General features: G+C 37.2%; 1 protein-coding gene across 1 annotated transcript in view; it reads left to right on the top strand.

Moving 5' to 3' along the window:
* CACNA2D3 (calcium voltage-gated channel auxiliary subunit alpha2delta 3) overlaps nucleotides 1–26,843 on the top strand; it is a gene marked incomplete at its 5' end in the record, with an annotated part of 465,227 nt that overhangs the window by 190,814 nt on the left and 247,570 nt on the right. Inside the window, 4 exons of the mRNA XM_082487543.1 lie at nucleotides 14,845–14,976; nucleotides 16,812–16,872; nucleotides 16,962–17,112; nucleotides 24,629–24,703. Of these exons, the coding sequence (XP_082343669.1) occupies nucleotides 14,845–14,976; nucleotides 16,812–16,872; nucleotides 16,962–17,112; nucleotides 24,629–24,703 (419 nt within the window). The remainder of the gene's footprint in view (nucleotides 1–14,844; nucleotides 14,977–16,811; nucleotides 16,873–16,961; nucleotides 17,113–24,628; nucleotides 24,704–26,843) is intronic.

Genomic DNA, 26,843 nt, shown 5'->3' with positions numbered 1-26,843 from the left:
GCGGGACAGAACTCAGAGGGTTGTGATCAGCGGCACAGAGTCTAATTGGAGGCCTGTAACCAGTGGTGTCCCCCAGGGGTCAATACTTGGTCCAATTTTGTTTAATATATTCATTAATGACCTGGATGAGGGGACAGAGTGTATCCTCAGCAAGTTTGCTGATGATACCAAACTGGGTGGGGTGGCTGACACCCCAGAGGGCCGTGCTGCCATCCAGCGTGACCTGGACAGGCTGGAGAGCTGGGCAGAGAAGAACCTAATGAGGTTCAACAAAAGCAAGTGCAAGGTCCTGCACCTGGGGAGGAAGAATGCTAGGCACCAGTACAGGTTAGGGGTGGGAAGTAGCTCGGAGGAGAAGGATCCGGGGGTTGTGGTAGACAGTAAATTATCCATGGCCCAGCAATGTGCCCTTGTTGCCAAAAAGGCCAATGGAATCCTGGGCTGCATAGGGAAGAGGGTGGCCAGTTGGTTGAGGGAGGTCATTCTCCCCCTCTACTCTGCACTGGTGAGGCCACAACTGGAATACTGTGTCCAGCTTTGGGCTCCCCAGTTCAAGAGGGACAGGGAACTGCTGGAGCGAGTCCAGCGAAGGGCAACTAAGATGATTAAGGGCTTGGAGCATCTGCCTTATGAGGAAAGGCTGAGAGAGCTGGGACTCTCTAGCCTGGAGAAGAGAAGGCTGAGGGGAGACCTTATTATGGCGTACAAGTATCTCAAGGGTGGGTTGAAGGAGGATGGAGCCAGGCTCTTTTCAATGGTTCCCAGTGACAGGACGAGGGGTAACAGGCACAAGTTAGAACACAGGAAGTTCCGTTCAAATACACGGAAAAACTTCTTTAGGGTGAGGGTGACAGAGCACTGGCACAGGCTGCCCAGGGAGGTTGTGGAGTCCCCTTCTCTGGAGATTTTCAAGACGCGCCTGGATGCAGTCCTGAGTAATGTGCTCTGGGCAATCCTCCTTTAGCAGGGGAGTTGGACTAGATGATCTCTAGAGGTCCCTTCCAACTCTGAAAAAATTCTGTGATTCTGTGATTTACGTTGATGGTTGTTCAAATTAGTTTAAACAGGGAAATGTCTACTTTTAGCTTGGAAGAATTTTTAGACTCTCTGAAAAGAATTGATAACTGTCTTTGAAGTGCCCAAGGTGAAATGTTGATTGATATGTGGAAAAGCAGGGTGTAGTAGGTAATGCACACAAGGTCCACGTTAAAATGACTACATACAGTAAAGTCTACAATGATAACTATCTTCCATAAATGGCTTTCTGATTCAGGAAGGCACTTCGAAATACCTTCCTGCTTTCCTACTTGTTGCTTAAATGGAATTAAAATACCAATGTTTGGGCATGTGCAGATAGTTATTCAAACGCATTTGCCTTTTTTAGAAACTTGATATCAATAACTGCCCCATGTAAAAGGCAATGGACTCTGCTTCAGAGAGGAAGTACCTTCTGTGCAGGGAGAAGAAACTATGTTAGAATCAATTACCGATTTTAATAATGAAATGTCAAAATAAAGCATAAAATTTCCTCAAAAGTGTTGGGTCTGGAAAGTTACTCTCCGGCTTTCATTTATAATGGAGAATTGGGCTTATGCTGTTGAACCATGTTTCAACTTTTCCTTATATGAGCACGTTTTGAATTAAGGAAGTTACCTGAACTTTTAGCACAGTGCTTACACTGATTTCTTTTTAATGTTGACATTATTTATACCAAATACATTTCTCTTAGCATTTTCCTACAACCTTATCTGACATTTCATGATGTCTGCCAATACGAAAGACTGAATTTTCCCATCCTTTGTTACACCAAGGAAGTTATATTTCATAGTACTCCCACATGATTTGGAAATACATTTTGGGGTCATGCTCATGTTTTTGTGAATTTTGCAATTTACTTAAGTCTTCATTCCCTACTATAATGTATTTGAGAGGGGAGCAGGTGAACAATATGGTTTAAATCAAATAATTATAACTGACTTTTAAAAATCTCTCCTTAGTAACAGTTCCCTCTTTCCTACCCTTGACATTAGACTGCGATAAGTGCATTCTGCTAGTTGCTATTTTGGCACTAGGAAGGATTTTTTTCTTATTATCAGATTGGCTGGTCTTTGGCAAATACCTATCAGCTTTTACATTTTTATGTCATTAGGCCTGGTTCTCTGTTAAATTAGGGAATACAGGTATGTTAAAGGGAAGGTCTGTTTTAAGGAAGCTGGAGAACAGTGTGAGCGTGGTCAGGTTAAAAATTAATTTCTCAGAATCCTTTCTGTTTGAGGTGTTTAAAAAAAAAAAGAAAAGAAAAGAAAAACATGACATTGGATTTTGGATTGCAGATTGTCAGATATCTTATCCAGGTGTATGTAGATAATGAAGTAGCAGCCTTAGTGCAAGATGTTGCTGTGTCTTTATTAACAGAGCAGAAGAACCGAGATAGAAAATAAAATTTGATATCAGTGTTATACAGTCCAAGAGTTAATCTGCTTTGAAAAATAAAAGCAATAACATAAATTTTAACTTAGAGAACTCTGTCTGACTGCCTTCCGTCTGTTCTTTCCATCCTCATACTGTGGTATAGCTGCAGTTCTGGTGTTTTTGAAGTACAGGAAGGGATTTTATCAGTGCCTTCCGTAACTGCAGAATTTTTCTGTGATGGATGCTGAAGTCAATGAATATTTTCAAGTATTTCTGTCAACAGGAGATATGGTTTATGTCAACTCAACTAACAAACATAAGGCACACAATATGTTGCTGAGAGACTCAAGCTGTGTCATCAGCGTTTTTTTAAAAAAGTGGTTCATGAATGTAAAATACAATTAAAAGTTCAGTAATATGTAAAAAGATAGTCATCTTCATTAATAATAGTTTAAATTTGTCTTTCCTTAAATTAATTTAAGGAGAGAGACTAGTTTCACACCATCGGATTTGAAAAACATTCAAATGTTAGCAGCTGTTTTGATTCTGCAACAGTGATTGCTCTGAGTAAATATGGATTTATAAAAGAAGTGGTTAAAAAGTATCCTGTAAGTCTCGAAGTCACTTATTTCAGGGACAAGATGACAATAAATATCCTATATTTTCCTATGGATTTCAATTTAATTTTTATCATTGCTCTCATTATTTTCATAATTCAATTGCTTTCTATGTGGACAGCTGATATTTAGCATTCTTCCATGACTTAGTATATTTGATTTGCTCTTTTTTTTACGAGCTTGTGATACTTTTCTGCAGAAATAGGCTTTATCTCTTTCTGTTATAGCTTTGCTCATGACACGATTATTTCTAGCACATGTGCACTGTGTTTTGTGCCTCTCTGTCTGTCGTCACTTATCATTTACTGGCTGTTGAAAGTATAGATTTTATCATGTGACTTAACACAAAGCTTTTAAACAAAGGTTTATGATTATTGTTATTATTACTATGGAAAGTTGGCAATCAATTATTTGTGTGCTCTCATCATAGAATGGTTTGGGTTGGAAGGGACCTTTAAAGGTCATCTAGTCAATGAGCAGGGTCATCTTCAACCAGATCAGGTTGCTCAGAGCTCACTCCAACCTGACCGTGAATGTTTCCAGGGATGGGGCATCCACCACCTCTCACCACCCTCATTGTAAAAAATGTCTTCCTTATATCTAGTCTAAATCTACCCTCTTTTAGTTTAAAATCATTACTCCTTGTCCTATTGCAAGATGTTTTCTTTCTTTTCTTGCAGTTGCTTCCTTCCTTCCTATCTTTCTATCTTTATAAGCACTAATACTTTAAGAAATCATTTAAAAACAGAATGAATGCAGTACAGCTTTGAATAATTCTGGACTCAGTGTCTTTAGTAACAAAAGGATCAGGTTTAGTCTGTGCTGTTCTGCTTACCATGTTCATTTCTTGAATGCTGGAAATATTGCAAAAGTGGATCTTAGACTTCACAAATTATCTTTAAGTTTTGCTTGAACAATTTAGAGACTGGTAAAGAATATCACCTGTGTCAAATGGCATTTCCATTGCATGATTTTCACTGCATGTTAAAAGATGAGTTTATGCACTACAAGTCACTAAATGCAGACTCTAATCAAAAGTTTTGCTTGCATAGGAAAAAAAATTTGCTGCATGTAATAGAGCCTTCTCTAAAAGATATTGAAACGTGATGAACCACAACCAGTTTTTGATTAAGTGAGGTTTTTTCAATTTGATACTTAAAAAGAGCTATGAATATCTTTCAGTCATACTTTCCTATCAATGCCTTCCAAGTGGCTGTCAAAATCGAGATTACCTATTTTCTAGAATATTAGAACCAAAAAAATTCATTTCTCAAGTGATGCAGAAAGATTATAATCTGCAGCTAGCAGATATGTAAACCCCTTTTCCTGCAAGGTGTGAAATTAAGAAATAAAATCTTGTCTGTCACTGTCGTATATGATTTTATGGACTATGCTTCTGAGAATTTCAGTAGTCATGGCCGTATATTGTCCTGGACTGCTATATTTATATTTTGAAATTCTTACCCTGAATTGTTTGTCTTCACATTTTAAGATCTCTAGGACAGTCTTTGCACTATCTTCCTAACTTTGGTCATTATTTAATTTAAAAGGAACTTTCTTAGTCTAACTGATTTAGTCAGGTTGCAGAGAATTTCCTATCTTCCCATATTTCTTTATTTTAACTCTTACTGGCTATTGGACAAAGATGCACAGACTTCTCTACTTGTTCCATCTGGTTTTGCTCAAATTCTGCCTCAGATCCGATTCCCAGAGTCCACTCAGGATGCTGCTTTGTTCTTGCAAAGGGCTTTAGCTTCACAGGTTTTTTTTTTTTTTTTTTTTTTTTTTCTTTTTCAATTCTCTGTCTTTGACAGCAAGCCTTTTGGAAATGTTGGCATCACCACGGAAGATGTGTACTGTGCTTTATCTTTCTTGTATCCTAGTCTGTCTGTCTGTCTGTGGCTGTGGATCTAATCTGTATGTTTCTAATACATCCGCATCACCATGGCAACTAGATGTCAGATACAGGCTACACGGTAACATTAACTTTTTCCTCTAAAAAGCCCTACTCTCTACCACTCTTTATTCAGCAGCTGTTGCTTAGTTACTTGGGGTTGGAGTTTGCCGTTTGACAAATGTGAGCCAGTGAAGGTTTGTTAAAGCACACTATCTCAGGTACAATATTAAGAGGCTTTCTTATCCTGAGACGCCTCTGTTAATCAGGATGCCTCTCCTACTTCCTTGTTGCTTCCAGTGGCAAGAAAGTGACGATAATTTACCATTGGCCTATAATGCTGGAAAATTGCTCTTTTCTCTCTTTGTATCTTTCCTTTTTCTGTATTATTGTCTCTGATGAGTATTAACTTCTCTGGCCGATTGGAAGCTGTGGAGCCACCGTTCTAGCTCCCATTGTGAAGGACTGGAAGCTGCCTGTTTAATGGTGTTATTCCTGTCCACTTGGGCCTGGGTGCCAAGTAACCCATACAGGAATGGGTAAAGGCGTATCCACAGCACGTAGTGGAGCTCAACTGAGAGCATTACAAGGGTACTGCAGGGTGCGGAGTTGCAGATAATGAATCCTGCTATAAAGCTCCTCATTAGCTCGTGCTTGCTGCCGTGCTAGTTCAGATCTGTGACTTCCAGCACTGGAATCAGTATCTCAGTATTGTCCTGCGCCGCACTTACCTGGGGGTATGTGTAAGTGGGCTCAGTGTGAACATGGGGAGGGGGGAGGGGAAAGGAGGGGGGTCTGTTGTCTCAAGTGTCACAAGCATAAGTTCGCACTGGGTCCCACTGCCTACCTCTCTAAAAAATGTCTCAGGTTTGTATGTTCAAACTGAATTTTGTCCTCGCTTGCTGCAACTCACCTGTTTTACTTTTTTTATAGTGGAATGGCGAATGAGAGAAATGGCACGTGACCCCTTTGAACTGTAGGGGAAGAGACTACAAAGAAAATTTTCAAGAATGAAGTAAATAAAGCACAAAAGCAAAAGTATCGCTAGACTGAGAATACGAATAAGCAGCAAGGCAATGGCAACTTCTCTTTGAATTGGGGTGAATTTACTGAACTGGAAGAGAGTAGATTTTAATCTACAGTTAACAGAGGCTTTTTAACTAGTTTTAACTCAAGCGCTATTGCTGCCCATATTCTCAAAGGCTCTGATTTGGAGGCACGTTGTGTTTGGAGTGCTTACCTGAATTAGAAGTCTGATAAGCTCTTTCAGCTTAATTTTTTATGATCCTGGGGATTAGCTACTTTACCCAAGCATCCCTTAAGTGAAGCAAGTTGTTGTCTTGCCTGTTTACAATTAGCATCACTAAATGAAAAAGAAACTTTAAGCATGTCAGCACTGAAATTACGGAATCTGTCCCCAGACAGTCACAACTGCAGAACCAGTAACGAGACAGTTAAACATGTGGGACTAGTTTAATTAGTGTTGCCTCATCCAGCTGCATTTGGCTTTTAAAGATGTGTTGGTAACATGTGGTTTGCTTGAAAGGTCAGTCTGTAATGCAATGGTGAAAAGTCCTAATGTGAAATACATGTTATATTGCAGCATGAAAACGGAATGGTATGAATTATCATTTAGACATACATTTTTTTAAATTTAAGAACAGTTTAAAATTCACTTTCTTCAAAAATAATTTCTAAACATAATTCCTCCTTTTTGTGAGACTGAAGTGTTTTTTTTGTTGCCTTGTGGATCAGTTTCCTAGCTGGAGTAGAAGTTAGCGCCCAAAGACAGGCGTTATTTATTTAATGTTTGTGTCTACAAAAAGGTTCATTTTTTCCTTCAGCGGCAGTAGGAATAAATTCCACCCAAGCAGGTTTAAGAAACATCAGTTAGGGCTTCGTTTTCCTGTCCCAAAAGAAGTTGCCTTTGTCTTGCACCAAGTGCAAAGAAATTTAGTTGCTTTAAACATACAAGGTGTCCTCCTCCTTAGCTTTGTTCTTTGCATTTTGAGTCTGGAAAAACATTGTTTTTGTGGTTTTCTTGGTGCTGTCTTCTGGTTTTGTATAATCACTGTGCAACCTGAAGAAAGGTTTCAGCCTATCAAAAAACCCAAACCGATGGCAAACAAAAAGCCTACTGTACATCTATTGTCTACAACTATATACAGGGTGTGTGTGTAAATACATATACACTAAACATGTTATTGGTATTATATGGTATTATATGCCTAATTATTCTTTGAGAGCGGTTATTTCCACTTTCTATCTTTGTCTGTGGATAATTTCTTGTAGGCTTTTGCTCTTCATTAGCCTCTAGTGTGCAAACCGTTTCCCTCTTTTCTCATTTAAAAAAAAAATAAGGAAAATGAATTATAATTGTTTTTTTCTCTTTTAAAATGCTAAGTTTCCTTACTTGTGTTTGTTTAATTATTTTAATGACAAAAAGCAATCAGAGAATCAGGGTATGTTTTGTATCGGCTTATAATAACAAACAAGTAAAAGTACCCAGGGTATCTTTTAGCATGGGATACATTAATGAAAAACAAATCTCATGATTCAATACAAGATATTTTTTTTTTTAATGGACTGAGTTTATATGCTAGGAATGCACTGGGGAGTTTTATTTGTTTTTCAGTTTATTTTGTTTTATTTAAAGATTTTTCAAGACTTTATTCTCTCCATGAACTACATTGGAAAAGCATTCTTAATCTGTAAACTTAGTGGCAATTGACGCAATAGTTCTGTGTTTCTGAAAACCTTTAGCTTTGACTATGCAAAATCAATTGATTAAATGGCTGCATGGCAAACAAAAATTGTGGGTTTTATTTATTATGGAGTGGAGAAGATTGATATTTGACAAAGAATCGTAGAAGTTTATCTAAAGATACATTTTGTTCATGTCATCTACTATTTTAGAAAACTGTAATAATTTGCCTTTCCATCCTGCTACATAACACAGACCCTTCTTTGATTTTTCTTGGATCTGTGTCATGTGAAGAGGAGAAAAGAAGGCTTGCTCTACTGGTTAAGTATTAGTATGCTTGGCTAGAATATAAACTGTTTCAAAATATTGTTTGGCTAAAAACTTACAAAGACATTTTTACACTGTACTTTGTTTATCTAGGTGTCTTTCTTGCAGCTTTTATTTGGCACATTCCTGAAGGAGCAAATAGTGTTTAAGAATCCATAACTGATTTTGTAATGTGTTCATCCCAAGATGCTTTTGTGCATCTGCTCAGTGTTTTCAGTATGTTTTAATCCTAGTTTCAGAGGTTTTGAACCAGCTGAACACTTTCATATCTGTGAGGCTTTTTCCAACTATTTTTCGCTTGAGTTAAACTTCTATTCTACTCGAATTGTGCAAACGGTCTTTTGTGCAAGGAAGAAGCGCTACACAAGGATTACAGAACACTACAGCATTAAGGGAGCATTGGTTTGAGAGGCTGAGAGATGATGACTTGTCATGCTAATATATGTGTGCTGTCATATCTGATACTTGCACTTTCAAACTATGTTGATACTCACAGGAAGGTAGCAGTAGAGGTTCAGTTTATTATAGCCCAGTACGACTGTAATGCATTTTACATGCTAAAACATTTCTCTGTAAAGGTTCTCATGTCACCATTTGCTGTATGCAAGAGGCATGATGTGTGAATAAAACTAGGAGGTCTTTGACATCTCCTGTTCAAAGCATTATCTGTTGGTTTTATCTGCGTTTTTTTCTGTGTCGTGTCACTAAGTTGTCCTGTTTCTGTAATTCCTTGTCTCTCTCTCTCTGAATATCTCAGCAAGAGGAATTAGACATTTATCATGAAATGTTGGTTTGCAGGTTTGCACGGTCTTGTGTTTTAAATGGCTTTTGTAAAGATTTGTGAACAGGTCTGTCCTTGAGAAATTTCCATAAGGATGACTTTTATTTCCAAGGCTGTGTCTTGTCTTTTTCATATATCACTTTGACAACAGTCCTGCTGAAATGGTCCCTTTTGGTATGTTGTTTGTTAAATAGTTTACAGCACAGTTGGCTTCATTTAGCAGCAGTCACGTTTACTTTCTTTTCCTCTAATTGGCAGTGTGTTCCACTGGCTTCCTGTATTGTTTGTCATGACGCTTTCCTGCCCTTCCACTTGCAGAGGTTTAGATTTCCTGGTTGCTGATAGACACTCTTCCATCAGCCCGTGCAGAATTTTTTTTTGCCAGATAACTGAACTGGTGCTTTTTTTTCAGGATTGAAAACTAATTTTGGTTCTGTGATGAAATTGCAGTGAATAGGGTATGTACTCAATTTGGTTAATTCCTGTGTTCTGAGCATTTCTTTACTCTTTCCTTCTTGGAAAACTGTTCCTAGCAGTAGTTTTCCATGTTGTTCGCCCTGTCTCTGTCACACCCTGGCATCCTAGAGTTCTGGGGTGTGGTAATTTCTTACTGATTTTCCAGATACCAGAGTCTTCAATTCGTATCCTGCAAAAATGTGGCAATGACTGTGCTTTTCTGAATGTACAGATATATCCTGGTATCTGTGGTCGCATTAATTTAGGGAGTCATCATCTGTCAGGATTACTGGGTTTTGACTTTAGTTGTCCTCAGCTAAAGGCCTTTTAGCAATTGCTGTGTAGGGGATCCTCTTTTGTTAGAATGTGTTAGTGATAGGTGTAATTGCCCCATGTGTCTGGCTCTTGTGACAACAGCTCTATTAAAGCAGCAGCTTTCTAGTTCTTCCTGGGATGGACAGTAAGTGAAGCCTTTGACCTCTTTCTCCAAGTTCCTCCTTTAAGTTTTTTAAAAAAAGTAATATTCTGTGTTCATAGATCCTGCTTATATACTGTTTCCAGAGCTTTGCTCTAACTGATTAACCGATCAACCCCCACACTGGTCGCTTTAAGCTGTTACATCTGTTAAATTAAGCAGGGTCCAACCAGGTCAGCAGCCAAACAGGGGACCTCAAAGGTACACTGCTTTGCTGCAGGACATTTTTTATAATTCATTAGGTGGCAAGCTCTTTAGCAGAGTCAGACTGACTCTCTATCCCAGAATGGTGTTAGTGAGAAGTTTGGCTTTCAAATGAATTAAAGGTGAATCTCAGACCACCTTATTCACAAAAAAAAACCCAAACAAACAAACAAACAAACAAAAACCCCAAAACCCCACCCCAACAACTAAAAAAAAAAAAAACCGAAAAAAAAACCCAAACCAAACCACCCAAAACACAGATTCCCCAAACCCCGCAAAAAAAACCCCGAACACACTCATGAAACTCAGCATTAAAATAAACACATCTGGTCATGCTCCAGTTGTTCTTCTGCCGCTTCAAAAGAGAAGGGGGATGTTATTAGGGCAATGTTGGAAGCTGCAACAACTAAATACCTACTTGTATGCCTTTACACAGTCTTTACCACCCCATATACTTATGAGGAGGGAATGTGATTTCTGATATTGGTGAATGGTTCTCAGCACATGTAGTAAAATGGAGGAGCACCTTCTTTTGTGCTTTTGTGTCTACAGATGGCCAGATGCTTTGATCTGTAAGCTGATGCATCCACATTACCCAGTGGAGGCAAAGGGAGGGGAAGAGAGAGAAAAAAGCAAAGGCGGTTGCCAAAATTGGCATCCAGCCCCAGCTCTTGAATATACTGGACCACCCTGAAAAGCATTCATATTAGTGTTGAGTAGTATAATTTTTAGATTGTTGGTATATGTCCCAGCAAAGTATGTGATTTTGTTATTCTTTAAAATATGACCAGACTAAATACGTTGTCAGTGTCATCAAAACTAAGCTAATATTGTTGCTATCTTTGAGCCAAAAGGGTGCTGGATTTTGCATTCCTTTTCCAGTGCTTGGTCCTGTAGGCTGAGCTCATACCGCTTTGTTGTATGACGGTACTGCTCTGCAATGTTAGGGGCTGCCCTTGAGGTCATCAGTTATTACAAGAAGGAACATCATTTTGGATGCCAGCGTCTTTGACACCTTTTGAGGAGAAATTAGTGATTATATTACAAAGGAAATATAATAGAGGAAAAAAACTAAGGATCGTTGTTAACTTTTTTATTTTCTTGGCAAGAAAGAGAAGCATTCCCCACTTTCTTCATAATCACTGAATTTGTCAGTGGTCTCCCTTATTTTCTATAAAGCTTGCTGGAATAATTACAAAGCAAAATGCATCGTGTATGTATTAGCTTCATTCCATAGACTTATTCTACTCTACTTTTTTTTTATGGATTCCGTAAATTAAAATACATTTCATTATAGTGCTAACCTTTGGCATGCTGTTGCACATCTTGCAGTCTGCAAACCTTGGTTGCCTTTGTTGAGACTTCAGATCTATTTCTTCGGGTCAGCACTATCTATGACAGCAACTTAATTGCTACATGCACTTGTACTGTTCTTTGGCAATTTTGCTTCAGATTCATGTCACTGTACCTCTGTGCCTGGGGGTTGGTTCTATATTAAGTATCAGTAAAAAACAGGTAACATCTACACAACCAGCAGCAGAGCAAAAGCACGTATAATTACAAGCCAGCTCATCTAAGGTGAGGGAAAGGGAATATTTTAATTATATTTTAGCTGTTACTGCCAGGAAGGAAAAGAAGAAATTATATTTCAAGAATTGTAGCAGAAGCTATTTGCATTTATTGTCTTTGAGCCCTATAATATCACATTAATGATTTTGCATATATATTGAGCTTTATCATTTATTCTTTTTCTCCCTCCCCAAATTTCTGAGCATTCACAAGCATTAATTTACCACTGCTGACATATAACTATTTTGAGGATGCAGATGACATTCACCAGTAATACAAAAACTTAAGACTACTGTTTCTAAATGAAATATTGGGGGCAATTTAAGCAATTTAGTGTAATTACTAAAATTAGAAATTGCTGAGAACTACAAGCTTAAAATATAGGTTATTAGAAGATGACACTGTAAAATTTTAATAAGGATATATGATCAGGAACTCAGATGTATTTAGGATGATGCATCTGGACAAAGATGCATTCACATAAGTCATTATCAAATTTAGAAGAAGGAGCTTGGGTTTGAAATCCTGCCTTAAGATGCAGTAGCAAGTAAAGATGTGGGATTTCCCCATGAAGTCTGTAGGCCTGCAGTTTTGTACTATGGATACATTTTTTTTTTTTTTTTCCCCCCCACTTCACTTTTCTTTGTAGTCTAAGGATTAAACTGAGTGTGACCTTATTTGCCTTTTTTTAATAAAAATGGTTGGTGTATAAAATGTAACTTGGTATATTGTGAAAAGAACAGCCAGCATAACAGATATGCAGGGTGTAGGAAGGTAGTGAATTGTCACTGGGTTTCATTTGGAAGGAACCCAGTCATCATAGATCGCATTTTAATTGTGCCTTCTTATTTAAAACACCTGCTTAATGCTCCTTTTAGCTAAAAAAAATCCTATTAGTTTCAGAGTCACTGGATTAATGTTATAGCGATCATCAATTGGATGATTAGTGTAGCCAACCTAATGCAGAATACAGACTCAACCAGTCATACTCAAGAAAAATTTCTTGATTGTATTTCCATGGAGTTCTCTAACCTGTAGTACATATATGTAAACATGTTAAGTGGTCTTCGTATATGGGCTAAAGAAAGTAATCCACTACTGTGGTGGCATGGATAGTTTAATATGTTTTTTTTTTTAAAAAAGTAATTTTTATATGTATCTTTTTATATATAAATATATTTTAAATGCCATTGGAAGGATTTCATATTCAGTTTAGAGCGTAACAGGTGGACGACTAAAGTTGTCCTGTGATCTTCTGGAGCTGGAGCGTATATAGAATTCAAGGATAATTATCATTGGGTTGGGAGGCGGAGTGAAGGTTCTGCTTAGCTGAGTGGCAGCATAGCACAGATTCGTTAGGAAAGGGAATTACAAATTAGCCTCTGATGAATCCGGGATAGAAGACACCTGATGAACTGATAAGATTGTAAAATACTAAGGTACAATGTGCGGTCTTGGAATGACATCCAAACATAAGTTGCTAAGAACCACTACAGTTTATTTTAAATACAAATTAAGATAGAATTATTCTATTTAATTCATTTGGCTTTTCACTAATCCTGATGACTCAAGGGCACATGAAGAGCAAGGTTCTCCTTGTTTTTCCTCTAAACAGGGTTTTCTAGCAACACTTCCAAGAAATAAAAAAAAAAAGACAAAACAACAACAAAACCAGCCCTCCAAACTGTGTTGCTCTTTTCAAAGGTGAATTAAACTTATCACCTTATCTTAATGTTGTAATGCTGAGTCAGTAATGCCACTGTACTTTTTAGCGATTCAGATACACCACCAGAACTTGTGTATAGGAGCAGAACCAGAATAGCAATGTTTCAACTAGTACTGGGGAGTTCCACTGGACTGAGAATAGGATTCTCGGTTTGGTGCTTTGCTTCTTGTGTAACGTCTAAATGCTGAACAATGGATCAATATTCTGGGGTGCTGAAATAGGAGCATATTTTTACAAACAGATGATAGGTCCCGGGATAGGCAGACTTGACCATTAGTTTGTGATGTCTTAATCACAGCTTGTTACTGGATTAACTGCAGACCTGGAAACAACTGGACAATGGATTTTGCCAGCTAGGCAAAACTGAAGTATTACTGCTGGACTGGTGACTGGTTTGTTTGATATGTGTCTGCTTGGAAAGATTTTAAATGTATATTTCATCCTTTAGAGAAACAAGTGACTATACTAGACATATTTTAAAAACAACATCTGTTTTGTTGACCTTGCTTTTTCAGCGGTCCATTTATGTAAACCCAAATATTTAGATGAAAGCAACATTCAAAGATTTGTAGCTGAGACACTTCCCCTTTTCTGCTGTTTTTCTTGATGAATGTAAGGGAAGATAACAATTCACCTTTTTTCCACTCCATTAAAATCACATTCTAAGCAGTCTTCTGAAGTCAGTACAGTGACATTATTTTGCAAGCTAATGGAAGCATTATTTCAAATACTTGAGAAAATGTTACTGTGTATTCATGTTCACACTTTTACAAATGAAAATAATACATCTGTGATTTTAGTTCTGTTTTTGCTTTCTATTCTGCTGACTTTACATACAGATTGAATTGGGAATATGGTATATCTCAATTGTTTCTCATCTTTCATAATTCACATTTTGAAGTTCAGTTACTTTTTAAGATATGTTCATTTATTTCTGATTTCCACTATTGAAGCAAATCTGCACCTTAAAAACTTACTTGGGCAGCCTGGGTTTTTATCAATTTAGGAATTGATAGATGGGGATGTTTTAAACAGAAATAATTTATTTTCAACATCTAGAATTTGCTTTATTGTTCCTCTTTCTGTGGGAATAAAAATTAATGAGGTAATTGTTGTGAAATCTGGGTCCAGTGTTTACCAAACAACAATTAGTGTTATTTGTCATAAGATTTTGTGTTTGTATGTATATCATAATGCATTCAAGTGTGAAAGGTAAGGTATTTCACTTTCTGTTCCCACATGTAAACTTTCATATATAGTGAGAATGGTCTTACTAAGTTGAAGATTAGGGGAAAAAAAAAAAAGTATAAAGTGTTGCCATGAGACATTCCTTGCATTTAGTGAAAGTATATTGAGTAAATAATCTATTATTAGATTGACTCGTTTATGTTCTCTAGAACAAGTGATATAGTAGTTCCAGACAGATGGTCTAATGAGCAATTTTTACTTATCTAAAAGATGTAACTGGTGTCTCTTTTTTATTTTAACCATACTTTCATTATTTAAGTGTATCATTTATTTTGAATCACTTAAATGACAAAGGAAACCAAAAGATATTCTGCAACAGTTGCAGTCACTAGATTTTTGGGTACTGAATCAGCTGAAGATGATGGAGTTCAAGGGATTCTACTTAGGTAAAATCACTTTTTTTTTTTTTCTTTTTTTCCCCCCACCCCCAGATCCAGCCATTGTAAATGGAGTTTATTGGTCAGAATCTTTAAATAAGGTGTTTGTTGATAATTTTGATCGTGACCCTTCTCTCATCTGGCAGTACTTTGGAAGTGCAAAAGGATTTTTCAGGCAATATCCAGGTAAGAATACAAGTTCTTACTCAAAATACAATAAAGAATGTTACGGCTGCAAATTTCCACTGAGTGTTGTCACAAATAATGAATTTCACAGATGCTTGCAGGTTTGATTTTACTTTGTCTAGTTTTCAGAGAGAGGGATTTCTAATCAACGTTTTCAACATTCTGAGTTTTTTCTACCAATTTTCATTTGGAGGTGAAGCCCCCGATATAACTCATGTACTTGTAAATATTCCTATTCAGATATATGCATACACACATAGGAAAAATAAATTCCAAACAGAGTGTGGAGGAGGGCAAAAGAAATAAACTCTTCATATAGTACTGAACTTAGATAATGTGCTCTATTGATGCATAAAGTAACAATTAATTGTAAGTTATTGTTCAGTTTTTAGGCTTTTTTAGACTTTCGCTTAACCTGACATCTTTACATTTAAAGAGTTCAAAAACTTGTTTTAAAGTTTACTTTCACACCAGTTGTAATAAAATGCAATTAGATCACTTGGAATCATAGAATCATAGGGTTGGAAGGGACCTCTGGAGATCATCTAGTCCAACCCCCCTGCCAGAGCAGGGACACCTTAGAGCAGGTTGCACAGGAATGCGTCCAGGCGGGTTTTGAATGTCTCCAGAGATGGAGACTCCACCACCTCCCTGGGCAGCCTGTGCCAGTGCTCTACCACCCTCAAGGTAAAGAAGTTCCTCCTCATGTTTAGGTGGAACTTCCTATACTCAAGTTTGTGCCCATTACCTCTTGTCCTGTCACTGGGCACCACCAAAAAGAGCCTGGCCTCATCTTCCTGGCACCCACCCTTTAAGTATTTATAAGCATGGATGAGGTGCCCCCTCAACCGTCTTTTTTCCAGACTAAAGAGACAGAATTCCCTCAGTCTTTCTTCATAAGAGAGGTGTTCCAGTCACCTAATCATCCTGGTAGCCCTTGGTAGCCCACTTGTATTATTTCTATAGAAATAGGTTCAAATATAGTTACCTATTAACTTTTACATTTAATCATATACAAAATTGACTGCATATTAAACCAACTAAAAAGTTAAATAAAGTGATCCTCAGCTTCTGTAACTTTGGATCAGGCCCACAGTAGGAACTGTTCCTTTAGCTGACATGGTTTAGCAACCCATGGTTTTTTTAAGTCTGAAGTGAGTTTAATGTGAGCAAGTTTATAGTAAACATGTACGTCTGAAAGTGACTGAAAGTACTACATCTGTGTTAGTTTGAGATTATAGTTCAGTTCTCAAGCTCCATGATATTTCAATGGCAGAAGAAATGTTAGTCCTTATTCTAAAGGCTGTTTCGTGGTTTATGCTAGAAAATGAGCATAAGAAGCAGGAAGGATTGCCCTGTCAAATTTTTTTTTTTTTTTTTTTTTTTTGCTTGGAGATGAGATGGTTTTATCATGTTTGTTTTGACCCGCAGCTGGGAGATATTACCTCTTCATAGTGATGTGAGCAAAACATCAGGTGTGTGACCTGTGAGTGAAGCAGTTAGTATAACAGGACCTGTTGAGATCAGCCATGGGTAGTAAGTGCTCAAGATCTGAAAGGGACTTGGCAAGCATGTCACAAAGCTTTAATGACAGTAGTATGATGAACGTGTTAGGCTTGAACAGGTTTTCACCTTACAGTAGGCTAAAAAGGAGTGAGGAAAAAAAGTATTGTTTCTGGTGGTCCTATTTTATTAAATTATTTTTTCTAGTATTTCCTATGTTATAATACCATTGCCTGTTAGATTAAAGTATGAAGCTGCATTATAAGCGCTACTTAGCCCAAATACCACAGGTACTGTGAAAATGTAATTTAACCTTTTCATCTCTTTGACAGGAATTAAATGGGAACCTGATGAGAATGGAGTCATTGCATTTGACTGCAGAAATAGAAAATGGTAGGCAAGACATGACTACCAGTGTTTAAGAAGGAAGGAAGAAAAAGTTCAGTATTTAAAAGAACAAGTTGTTTTGTCTTTTGTCTTAGGTACATCCAGGCAGCAACTTCTCCAAAAGATGTGGTAATTTTAGTAGATGTCAGTGGCAGTATGAAAGGGCTTCGCTTGACTATTGCAAAACAGACAGTTTCATCTATTTTGGATACCCTTGGAGATGATGACTTCTTCAATATAATTGCTGTGAGTGTCTCAGGATTTTTCTTTTTTTTTTTTTCTTCCATTATTTGTTGCTATCCGTCATGTTTTACATCACACAATACACTTGAAAAATGTTGCAAGCGGGTGATGGATATAAGATGACATCTGAACCAACTGGACAGACATTGTGATTTTCCAATGTAAGCTTCTTCAAGTTGCAGTGTTTTTCTATCACTTGCAATCTGAAACACCTTAAACAAGTTGTCTTGAGTTTGGGAGTTGCGAAGAATAGTAATCTGTTTTCTAGTTTGCATGAACTTTCTACTTACCTTAATTTTTACCTTTGTGGTGTGTGTCCGTCCCCACACTTTTTCCCCTCCCCACAGCTTCTGCAATACAGTGCAAATTGCAAAATGGCTAATATATAAGAATTAATAGAAGCAGATATTGGCTTTTGCTGAAGCTTGTATGGCATGATAAAATGTCAACAAAGCTCTTCATTGTTGATGCTTTCCTCAGTGTGAATCTGAAATGTATGTATGTTTAAGTTGTGCAGGGGGATTACTAGTGCTTACTAACAGTGTTAAATTAGATCAGTAGTTCCTGTTCTTTGTGTACAGTAGTTAGTTTTCCACGGTACAGGTACATGTTTTAAATCTATGAAAAGAGTCTAGTTTTACAGTATTTAAGAGTAATGGGATTAATCGTGTAGGTAAAGATGTCTTTAACAAGTCCAAAACTGGCATCAGAACTACACTTTGACTGGGGGATGGTGTGGGGAGAGGGAGGAGGAATCGGTGATTTTATAAATTCTCCTTTGCTGATATTCTTTTGCTAATACTTTATAAATACGTAGTTTTATCATGTCCATAAATCCCCAAAAATGTCTTCAAACACTTGAACTTAAGGAGTATTTTGGCCTTTTTGCCCTTTGCATACTAAAATAAATTACCCCAGTGACACCAGTGCAAATCCTTGAGATTGTATGGAGAATGAAATATATATGCCTGATGTATACGTGCATTTACTGTATTTTTAACAGATAGCAAGCCGTTAGTTCAGAATATCTTTCGTATTAATCTTCTCGCATGATAATTGCATAATTAGCAGAAACTCATGTAGTAGCAAGACATAATTACATACTGTATCAAAAAAAAGATTTACTGTCCTTCAAAAAAATTTTGATTAACTGTAATCTAAATAACTTTTTTGAGTTGAAAGAATGTTTCAACTAAGTAATTATTAAGATACTTGACCAGCCATTTTTTGGTGTATAATCTCTGTGTTTATCAGTAGTTGTGACAGTTACTGTGAATGATGTAGGAAGAAAAAATAAATGGTTTTTCTAAGTGAAGCTTTTTACTTACCAAAAAAGGTCACCTATAACAAAAAATGTAAAAATGTGTGTAGCTAACCTTGCCTAAGTAATACAACAGAAATACTGTGTAAATACTTCAAGAAAAGCAAAAAATGAAATAACTTTTTTTTTTTTTTCAATTTAAAAAATTGAGTCACAGAGTGAATTTTTACATCATTAATTGCTAGTTATCACAAATTTCTGATCACTGATTTTGGCATTGAGAAAAGGGAAAGAAGCACCCAATTACGCCTTTCTTCCCCCTTGCCTGGGCTCAACTTGTGTGCAAGAGTCCCCACCTCCTGCCTTGGTCGTGGCACCCCGTACCTTTGCTGCCGGTGGCAGTCCCTCCCCTCTCCTGGGTGAGGTGCTGGGTGGTTGGGGTCCTCTGCAGGTTCCTGTCAGCAGCTCTGCGCTTATCAGTTTCTCACTGCCACTCTTCACTGCTTCTTGTTTTTCCTCTGCTCTTTGTTTTTCTCTTCAGTGTGGGTCACCCATGGGCTGCAGTCCCTCAGGGGTGTCCACACCTCAGCCTGGGTTGCCCATGGCCACAGTCTCTCAGGGCTGCCCCTGCCTGGGTGTGGGTCACCCGCAGCCCACACTGTCCAGAAGCACACCCCTTTCACCATGACGCTTTTCCAGCGAAGTTTCCAGCCCCTGAGGGCTTCTGCCTTACACCTACCTGTGGGTGGACGGACGCCGCAGGCTCCCCAGGCCCGCAGCTGCGGTTTGGGTCCCTCACAGGCAGTGCAAACCCCCCTCGGTGCCGGCTGGAACCGGCCATGACGGGTGCGGGGCACGGCCCCCACCCACACAGGCCCCTGCCGCAGCCCTCTCCGGCTTACCCATGATGTGCAGTTTGGCTAGTGTAAGAAATTCATAATGTTTAGAAAGGTATGTAATTACTGCGGTAATTATAGCATTTGTCTGAGTTAATTTTTTCATCTGAAGGTTCGTTCCTCTCTCTAACCTCTTTTAGGATGAATATGGGTTTATTTGTTGAAATAAGTAGAAATGGCAACTGAGAATGCAATTTTATTCTTACCAGCTTAGCTGCTTAATTTCATCTCTTGGTGGTTTACTTACTGTGCAAATATGAACCTGAAATTATTCACTGCATTGAAAAAAGTACCACAGAAACGCGGGGGTAAAACAAGGGGAGACGGTGACAGGAGTGACAATGAGTGAATAACGTGCTGTCCTCTCGCCTTGAAGGTGTCTTGGAAGAAGAGTTTTTAAGGAGGTGTTTTGGACTAAGTTTCACAATATAATCCTTGCTGTCTCACAAGGCCAGGAAAAAAAAAAGTAAAGAAAACATAGAATTTGTTTGCTTGAAAATCTAACAAACCAGCAACAGAGACCAGCGTTGTGGAGAAAGGAGTGGATGTTTCAATGAGGAATGGCACTGGTCGTCTGGGGCTGGATTATGAACTCTGCCTAAAATTTAGTATGTTAGAGGAAGACATAGCAAGTGTACACAGGCAAGCCAGGGTTACTGTGATCTAAGTAATCAGCAAAAATTACTTCTGAAGCACTGCTCTGCCTAAGTGCCAGCGGGGTTTACCCTGATCTTTGTCAAGACCGGAGAGGATGTTTCAGTGATCAAAAGACGAGACAACAAAGCCCATACAAGAGGCTTCTTTGTGTGAAAGCACTGAGAACCCGGAATAGCTTTTATCTACAGAAATGTTTCAGTGAGATTATATCTTACTCTTTATAATTTAGACGTAGCCTGGTGATGTGAAAGCAGTTTCATTTGAAGGTAAGGTACGCACATGTCCATATGAGAAATCCCCTTTGTAACATAGATCTGCGCATATGTAGCAAGTCTCTGTATCTAGAACTGGCCACCTGTACAGTGTGTGCAAAAATAGATCCACTGTTCCTAAACCTTGAAGACTTACTCTTCACATAGCACCCACCTGATACTTGCTCACGCCGATTGTTCTTCTGAAAGGCCTGTCCAAATTGTTGCTCTGTGAGGACTGCTGGACATCTGGAAGTCTGAGACTAATGACCAAGTACCTCTTTATCTTCCCAGACCGAAATTTGAGTTGGAATAAGAGCTTTATGTGGGAAATCTGGAGAAACAATACATTTACTCAGTGAAGTGCAAGTTTTGAGCCTGAGTGATTGTCAGGATGGCTTTATTGTTCACGGTGAGATTAATGGAACAAATACTTGCAACAGAAGACTTCTATGAGGAACCAGGTTAGGAATTAGGAGTCAAATAGGTTGAGGAGTTCTCTTTCTGTCTCATTCTCACAAGAGAGAACCCTAAAGCATGCCTGCATTTTGAGGTAAAAGAAGGAAATGCAAGGAAAACAGTGCTGAACAATGTCAAGAGGGCTCACAGATGAGCAACGGCCAGAATGAAGCAAGTGGAAGGGTTATGCAAGCAGATGAGAAGCTTTTGTGTTTGTAACAGTAAGAAGGGACAGCACTTTTAAGTTAGCCAAAAGAGAACGTGAGGTTAGAGAAGCTGGACTGGTATAAGACAGGGCTCTGCGTTGACGGTGGGAGTCAAGGATGGAAAGGAATTGAGCATTGAGAAAATCAGTATCTATCTCAGTGGAAGAAGAGGAAACAGAACTTAGCAGATGAAAAAGTGTCTGGAAAGCATTTGTACAAAATTTTTGCTTGTCAACTCTGGTATTTTTTTATTCTCCCTTTACAATATTTTACTGTACAAGAAGTTTCAAAAACTTTTCAAGTTGCTTTTTGGGTTGTTATATGTTTCAGTCTTCCATATACAAACAGTTGTTTAGTATTCTCATTAACGGTAATGGGAGTTATGGTCACTACATACTAACATAATTAAAAACTCAATTAAAACTTATAAATATGCAGTAGGAGCAAAAAAGGCCCACAATGCCCCAGCCAAGAACAAACCCCAAAAGCTACTAGCTGTGCATTAGCTGAGTTGTTTCATATCCATTTGATTTTCACTAAATACATTTTTAAATTTATATGTATATATAGCAGACAGCAGAATTCAGGTCTTTCCAGAGAATAAACATAAAAGGACAATGTTAAAAATTGTTTTAGCTTTCATGGGTCGGTTGTTGCAAAATCTATCTGAAATTGATGGACTATATGATTGAATTGCAAAAAATCATTGAAATACAAGAGCGATTTTATGCTGCCTATGTTAAAATATAAGGTCAGTTCACTAGTGCTTGAACAGAGATGCCTGCAACAACAAGAGAAAAGGCATATTTTTCCAATTCACTTTGAAGTATAATTCCAAGTCATGCATTAAATTAACAGTATTATCATAAAACGAGTACTAATTTTGCCGAGTACAGAAATTTTTAAAATGCTTTTATAAAAATGTAAACTCTACGTTAAATTAATAAAATATTAACTGAGCCAAGAATGTTAAATTAATTTTAATGCTTTAGTCACACCATTTTAGCAAAATTGATTAAAAGAAATGTATTTGTTAATTCAAAGCACAGTACTATAGTTCTCTGTTTTTAATTTGTAGAATTTTTCCATTATAAATGGTTTCTGGGTAGTGTCCTCTTTGGAGTCCTTGTAGTCATACAGAATAGATTATGGATAAACTTAACTTTTCGGTCTGCCCGAATAATCAGATTCTATACAGCTAATGTTTGAGCAGGCTGAGAAAGAGGAAGGCAGCCAATTGCTAACCTCTGTGTGATTGCTCCAAGCAGTGGGCTGCGCTTGTGTGCCACTTGTTGCACATGGTAAAAGTAGTGGAACTTTAGAAATACCGATTCCTTTGGTTTCTGTTCTGGTTTGGCTTCACTGTCGGATCTTAGGTTGGGCTGTATTGGATGTCCAAGTATGCCTACTATAGCGTGAAATCTTTTATCTGTGTGTTGTCGCACAACAAAAATGTGACCTTGCTGTAGGCAGCTTAAATATGACAAAGTATAAATATGAAAAATCCTAAGGTAAACCTAAGCTACTTGTGTATGTGTGCTAGAACCATATATCTCACATTTTCAGAATATGAATAGCATGATTATACAATGTAAGTCAGCAGCTAACTAACTATATGGTTCCTCTTAGTTCAGATTTTAGCCCACTCATTTTATTTCATACGTGTTGTGCAAAGAAATAACTAGAGTGACAAAATAATATGAACTAAGATAAATGTAACTTAAGTAAATAAAATAATAATAAAAATCAATGTCATCAAATGTTTAAATTACAAGAGAGATGTAAGTAAAACAAGATTTCAGAAGAGGAGCTGAGAAAGGAAGCTAATTGAATATGTATGTTAATATAGTTTCTAATGACAGCTACAGAAATCAACGAAGAACAGACTTAACTGAAAAGCATATTGATTAAAGAACATGCTCAATAAAACCTGCGTGAAGACAGGAAGAAGCTTGGGAGTAGGGGCTGGGGTACTGGTGTGTGTTACAGATTTTCAGTATTTTTTTTTACAATAGAATGGAATATGGTCTTGACTTTGGCCTATAATAAGAGATGCTGTGTAGATTTGGCATTATTATTTTGGAATGACTGTCAGGAGATAGATTGGAAAGTAGTCTGAAGAGAGAAACTACAGGGCAAAGTACATCATTTATCAGCTCAATAAATTTTTATGACAGGGAGATGCACGTGGTACATTCCCAGTGAGTCTAAAGTGTTCCAGAAGTCTTTGCCTTGTTTTTTGTATTACCTTTGGAGTAATAGACATCTCCACAAACTCTCATATATTCCAATAACGTTGATGGGAATAAAATAATTAGGGAAGCATGCAAATCTGCTGCAGATATTATGAGTAAATATCTTTTAAGCATTTTTATTTGTTTCTATACAACCAACCAATTACTACGTTGATGCTGATGTAAATAGTCTGTATAACCAGCGATAGTAAGTGGAGTTACTCTGGGTTTGTATTTCCTTGTAGCTGAGGACTGAGTCTAGCACAATGCCTCAAGAATGACTTGATGCAGTTCAAATTAAACACTCTTCCCTATGCGACAGTAATTATAAGCGTGGTGAGTTGTGCGCTGTTAAAATGAATGATGATGACAGATGTCCAAAGTGGAACAGGCTGCAGGGGTCTATGCTTAGACATATGTGTAGGGAAAGGAGTGGTGTAAAATTGAAGATAGTAGAACAAATTCAGAGCAGAGGCAGTGAGAACTTGCAGTGACAGAGAACTTTGTCTAAGCAGCATTCTTTAAGGATTTTTTTATTCCCACTGAGGTAGAGGAAGAAGGAAGTAAATGCATATGTTAATCTAATGAAATGTTTTTCCTGATTATTTTTGACTTGACTTGTGCTGTCTTTTGTTGTTTGCTATGGATGTTCTGATTCCCTTAATGCCTATGAAAGGGTGAAACTGAGTAGAACCTAAACGCAAAGGCCTTATAGTTTGATCTGTGATAACATCTAGAGTAGATTAAATTAATGAGAGAAGGAATTAAGTTAAAACTGTATCCATACAACTAATGTAGACTTTTTGAAGGCACTTCTGTATTAATTTGACCTGTGTTAAAAGGTTTAAAAGATTAAAACAATCAAGTCCAATTTTCTATTAAATGACTTCAGCATCCGTGAGTCTGCAAGATCTACTGACTGCAGATGAGACTTAGTTTCTTTTAATGCTTAAGATGCTTCTGAAAATAGGACCGGGACATCTAACTTATACCTTGCAAGACAAGCAGATAATTCCTTAAAGATGTCACAGCTTCATGACTTAGTGTATAATAAGCTGCTCTGTTTGACAGAAATTCTGACTGTTGTCAGACACGTCCAGGGTAGATTCAAGCTTGCAGTCTTTTTGGCATAGTCATTCCACTATTAACCTTCCAAAATGTTAGCCGGTGTGTCAAGTATTTGTCAGGACTTTTTTTATGCGTAGCAAAGAATTGGGAGTTGTGACTGTGTTGTATAAAACATGACGTCTTAATGCTATCCAGATTTCTACTTGAAGGATATTTGTGCCAGCTAATGTATATAGTGCCCATTAACTCCACCTGAGTGGTGGCATCCATTCAATTAAATGCTCCTTTTAAAAAGTATAAACCTCTGAAACATTAAGAATCATGTAAAATGAAGAAAAATACCACAGCCTTTTTAAAAAAATGAGCCAAATCCTTTTGTTCTTGCTTTATGTGCATGTTTCACTGTAGTTCTAAATCATTAAATTAAATTGTCTCTTTCAAAGCCTTTAATTAAATTTTTCATCATACTTTTTATTTCTCTCTATAGTATAATGAAGAACTTCACTATGTAGAGCCGTGTCTGAATGGAACATTAGTTCAAGCAGACAGAGCCAACAAAGAGGTAAGGAATGAAAGTAACAAAACAGAGAGATAGGATGCAGTAAGTAAAAATGTGCTATAATGATCTTTTCCTAGTACAATGCATTCCATTATTAGAATTTATTAATTATTCTCCTTATGCTATTTCAAAGGAGTCTTATGTGACTCAGTAGGAAGAAAAAGAAATAACCTCCTAGTCAGTTTGATGGAATAAACTTAATGGAAAAATACAGGAATCATTGACAATATACTGTTAATAAAGTTGAGTAATTAAGTAAAAGACTTGCATTGCTTTAAATTGAACCATCATTCTGTTACCAAAAATTACTGACAAAGAGATTGCATTCTTAACTCAAACTAACACTAAAGTTGAAATCTCAAAACAAGTGAAAACAAATATAATACCATGAGAATAAAAACCCCTAGCATTCCCAACAGATGTGTCAAAATAATAATGCATTCATTGAAGAATGTTCTCCGAAAGTGTTAAAATTAATTACATTCTGATGGCATTTTTCAGAAAAAGAATACGGTGATTTCAGTGAAAGTTTTATTTGAAGGGAGATTGCAGTGTGAATCTGCAGCTTGAAGTTTAGTTTATTGCCTGCCATCCAAATGCACTTGCTCTGTGCAAGCATTACTGCATTGCCCTTCTTAGAAGGGTGAGGTAAGATTGTTTATGCCATGTAAAATTATGAAACAAGATAGTTGAAAAGTCCTGTGTTTCTTCTAGAGGGAAAGGCCTGTTAAAATAAGCCACTTGTGTTACTGTAGAACTTCTTCCCTGATAAATCTTCCTCTCTTCTTAAAGTGACTTGTCTGTCTATGCGAAGTCTTGCTTATGGCTGGGGAGGGCCACAGTCTTGCTTCTTTCTTTAAATATTACTCTGTTTTTACTGAAGGCAAATCAGAAGAGTTTCAGCTGAGCACTGAATTGTGCTAAACGTTCAGTGTGGTAGTTCATTTTTGCTGAAGTCATCAGATGTTACGGGATGTAGGAAACATAGCTCTGAAAACACACTTCTAAGTGTGTCTATCTTAGGTCTTTTTATGCATACCAAGACAAAATGAATTTGATCTCGTTATGCTGAACTTTACTGTATTATTCACATGAGTTCTTTGCACTTTGTCTATGTATACACCTCCATTCTACAGGAATTATTCTTCATGGGCTGCTTCCTTAATATACTTGATGTTCTCCACTATTGCTTTTTAGAATAGCTAAATATCATTTGGTGGTTATGTGGAATGACATGAATTGTTTCTAATCATTTAGCGTTGAAGACCTTTATTTGTGAACTGTGATGCAGTTTTCTAAATGAGCGTTTTATAGTGGATGCATCTAATAAACCGTATGAAAGCCGTGCAAGTTCTAGACTAAAAACTAAAGATTCAAATATAGTGGCCAGATGTACTGTCTGGAATTAATCCTACTGTTAACCTTTCCATCACTCCGCAACTGATCAAAATGCAGATTACCGTACACCCACATGTTACTTAATGTCAGATCTGTTTTAATTTAATTGATCAAAAAGTTTTTATGCCACCCAGATGATGCTCAGATTTTATGAACAGCGCTCAATTATTCAAAATAGCTAAGTACAATTTCATATTTTGTTCTTCAGAGTCAGCTTCAGTATAATTTCTGGTTAGCTAAAATTATTACTATTTTTTTAAATTCTGGAATCACTTTGTGCTTTATTTTGCCTACAAATTGAGTAACACATTCAAGGTTTGAAGAATAACTAAATATGAACTTCTTTACAGTTATTCATATTATTGATCTAGCTATTGTTCTTTCCTTGAAAGGCCATAACTAGAGAATAAACTTGAGATAGGTATCATGTAATATTTCCATGTAGTTTTACATATTATGATTTTGTCAACCTTCATTTGTTTCTTAGCTTCTGTGAATTTATATGTTCTTATTACTTTTCTAGTTTGTGTAATGAAGTTAACGGTTCAATTGCCTAAACACTGGAAGGCACAAAAGTGTCATTGTCATGAGTAGAGCTCAGGGTATAAAGTAAAGATTGTCAAGGAGATAGACAATGACTTAATCAAGTAATTTGGTTATCATGCTCCTGTATTCGTATTGCAAACTGTTTTCTGAATTGTCTGATATTATTGTAAGATCTGAAACTGTGTGATTTGAATATACC

This window comes from Vanellus vanellus, assembly GCF_965231255.1.
Source record: "Vanellus vanellus genome assembly, chromosome: 9".
In the NCBI taxonomy this organism is placed as follows: domain Eukaryota; kingdom Metazoa; phylum Chordata; class Aves; order Charadriiformes; family Charadriidae; genus Vanellus; species Vanellus vanellus.
The sequence above is the reverse complement of the archived record's forward strand: the minus strand, read 5'-3'. Positions and strand labels throughout refer to the sequence as shown.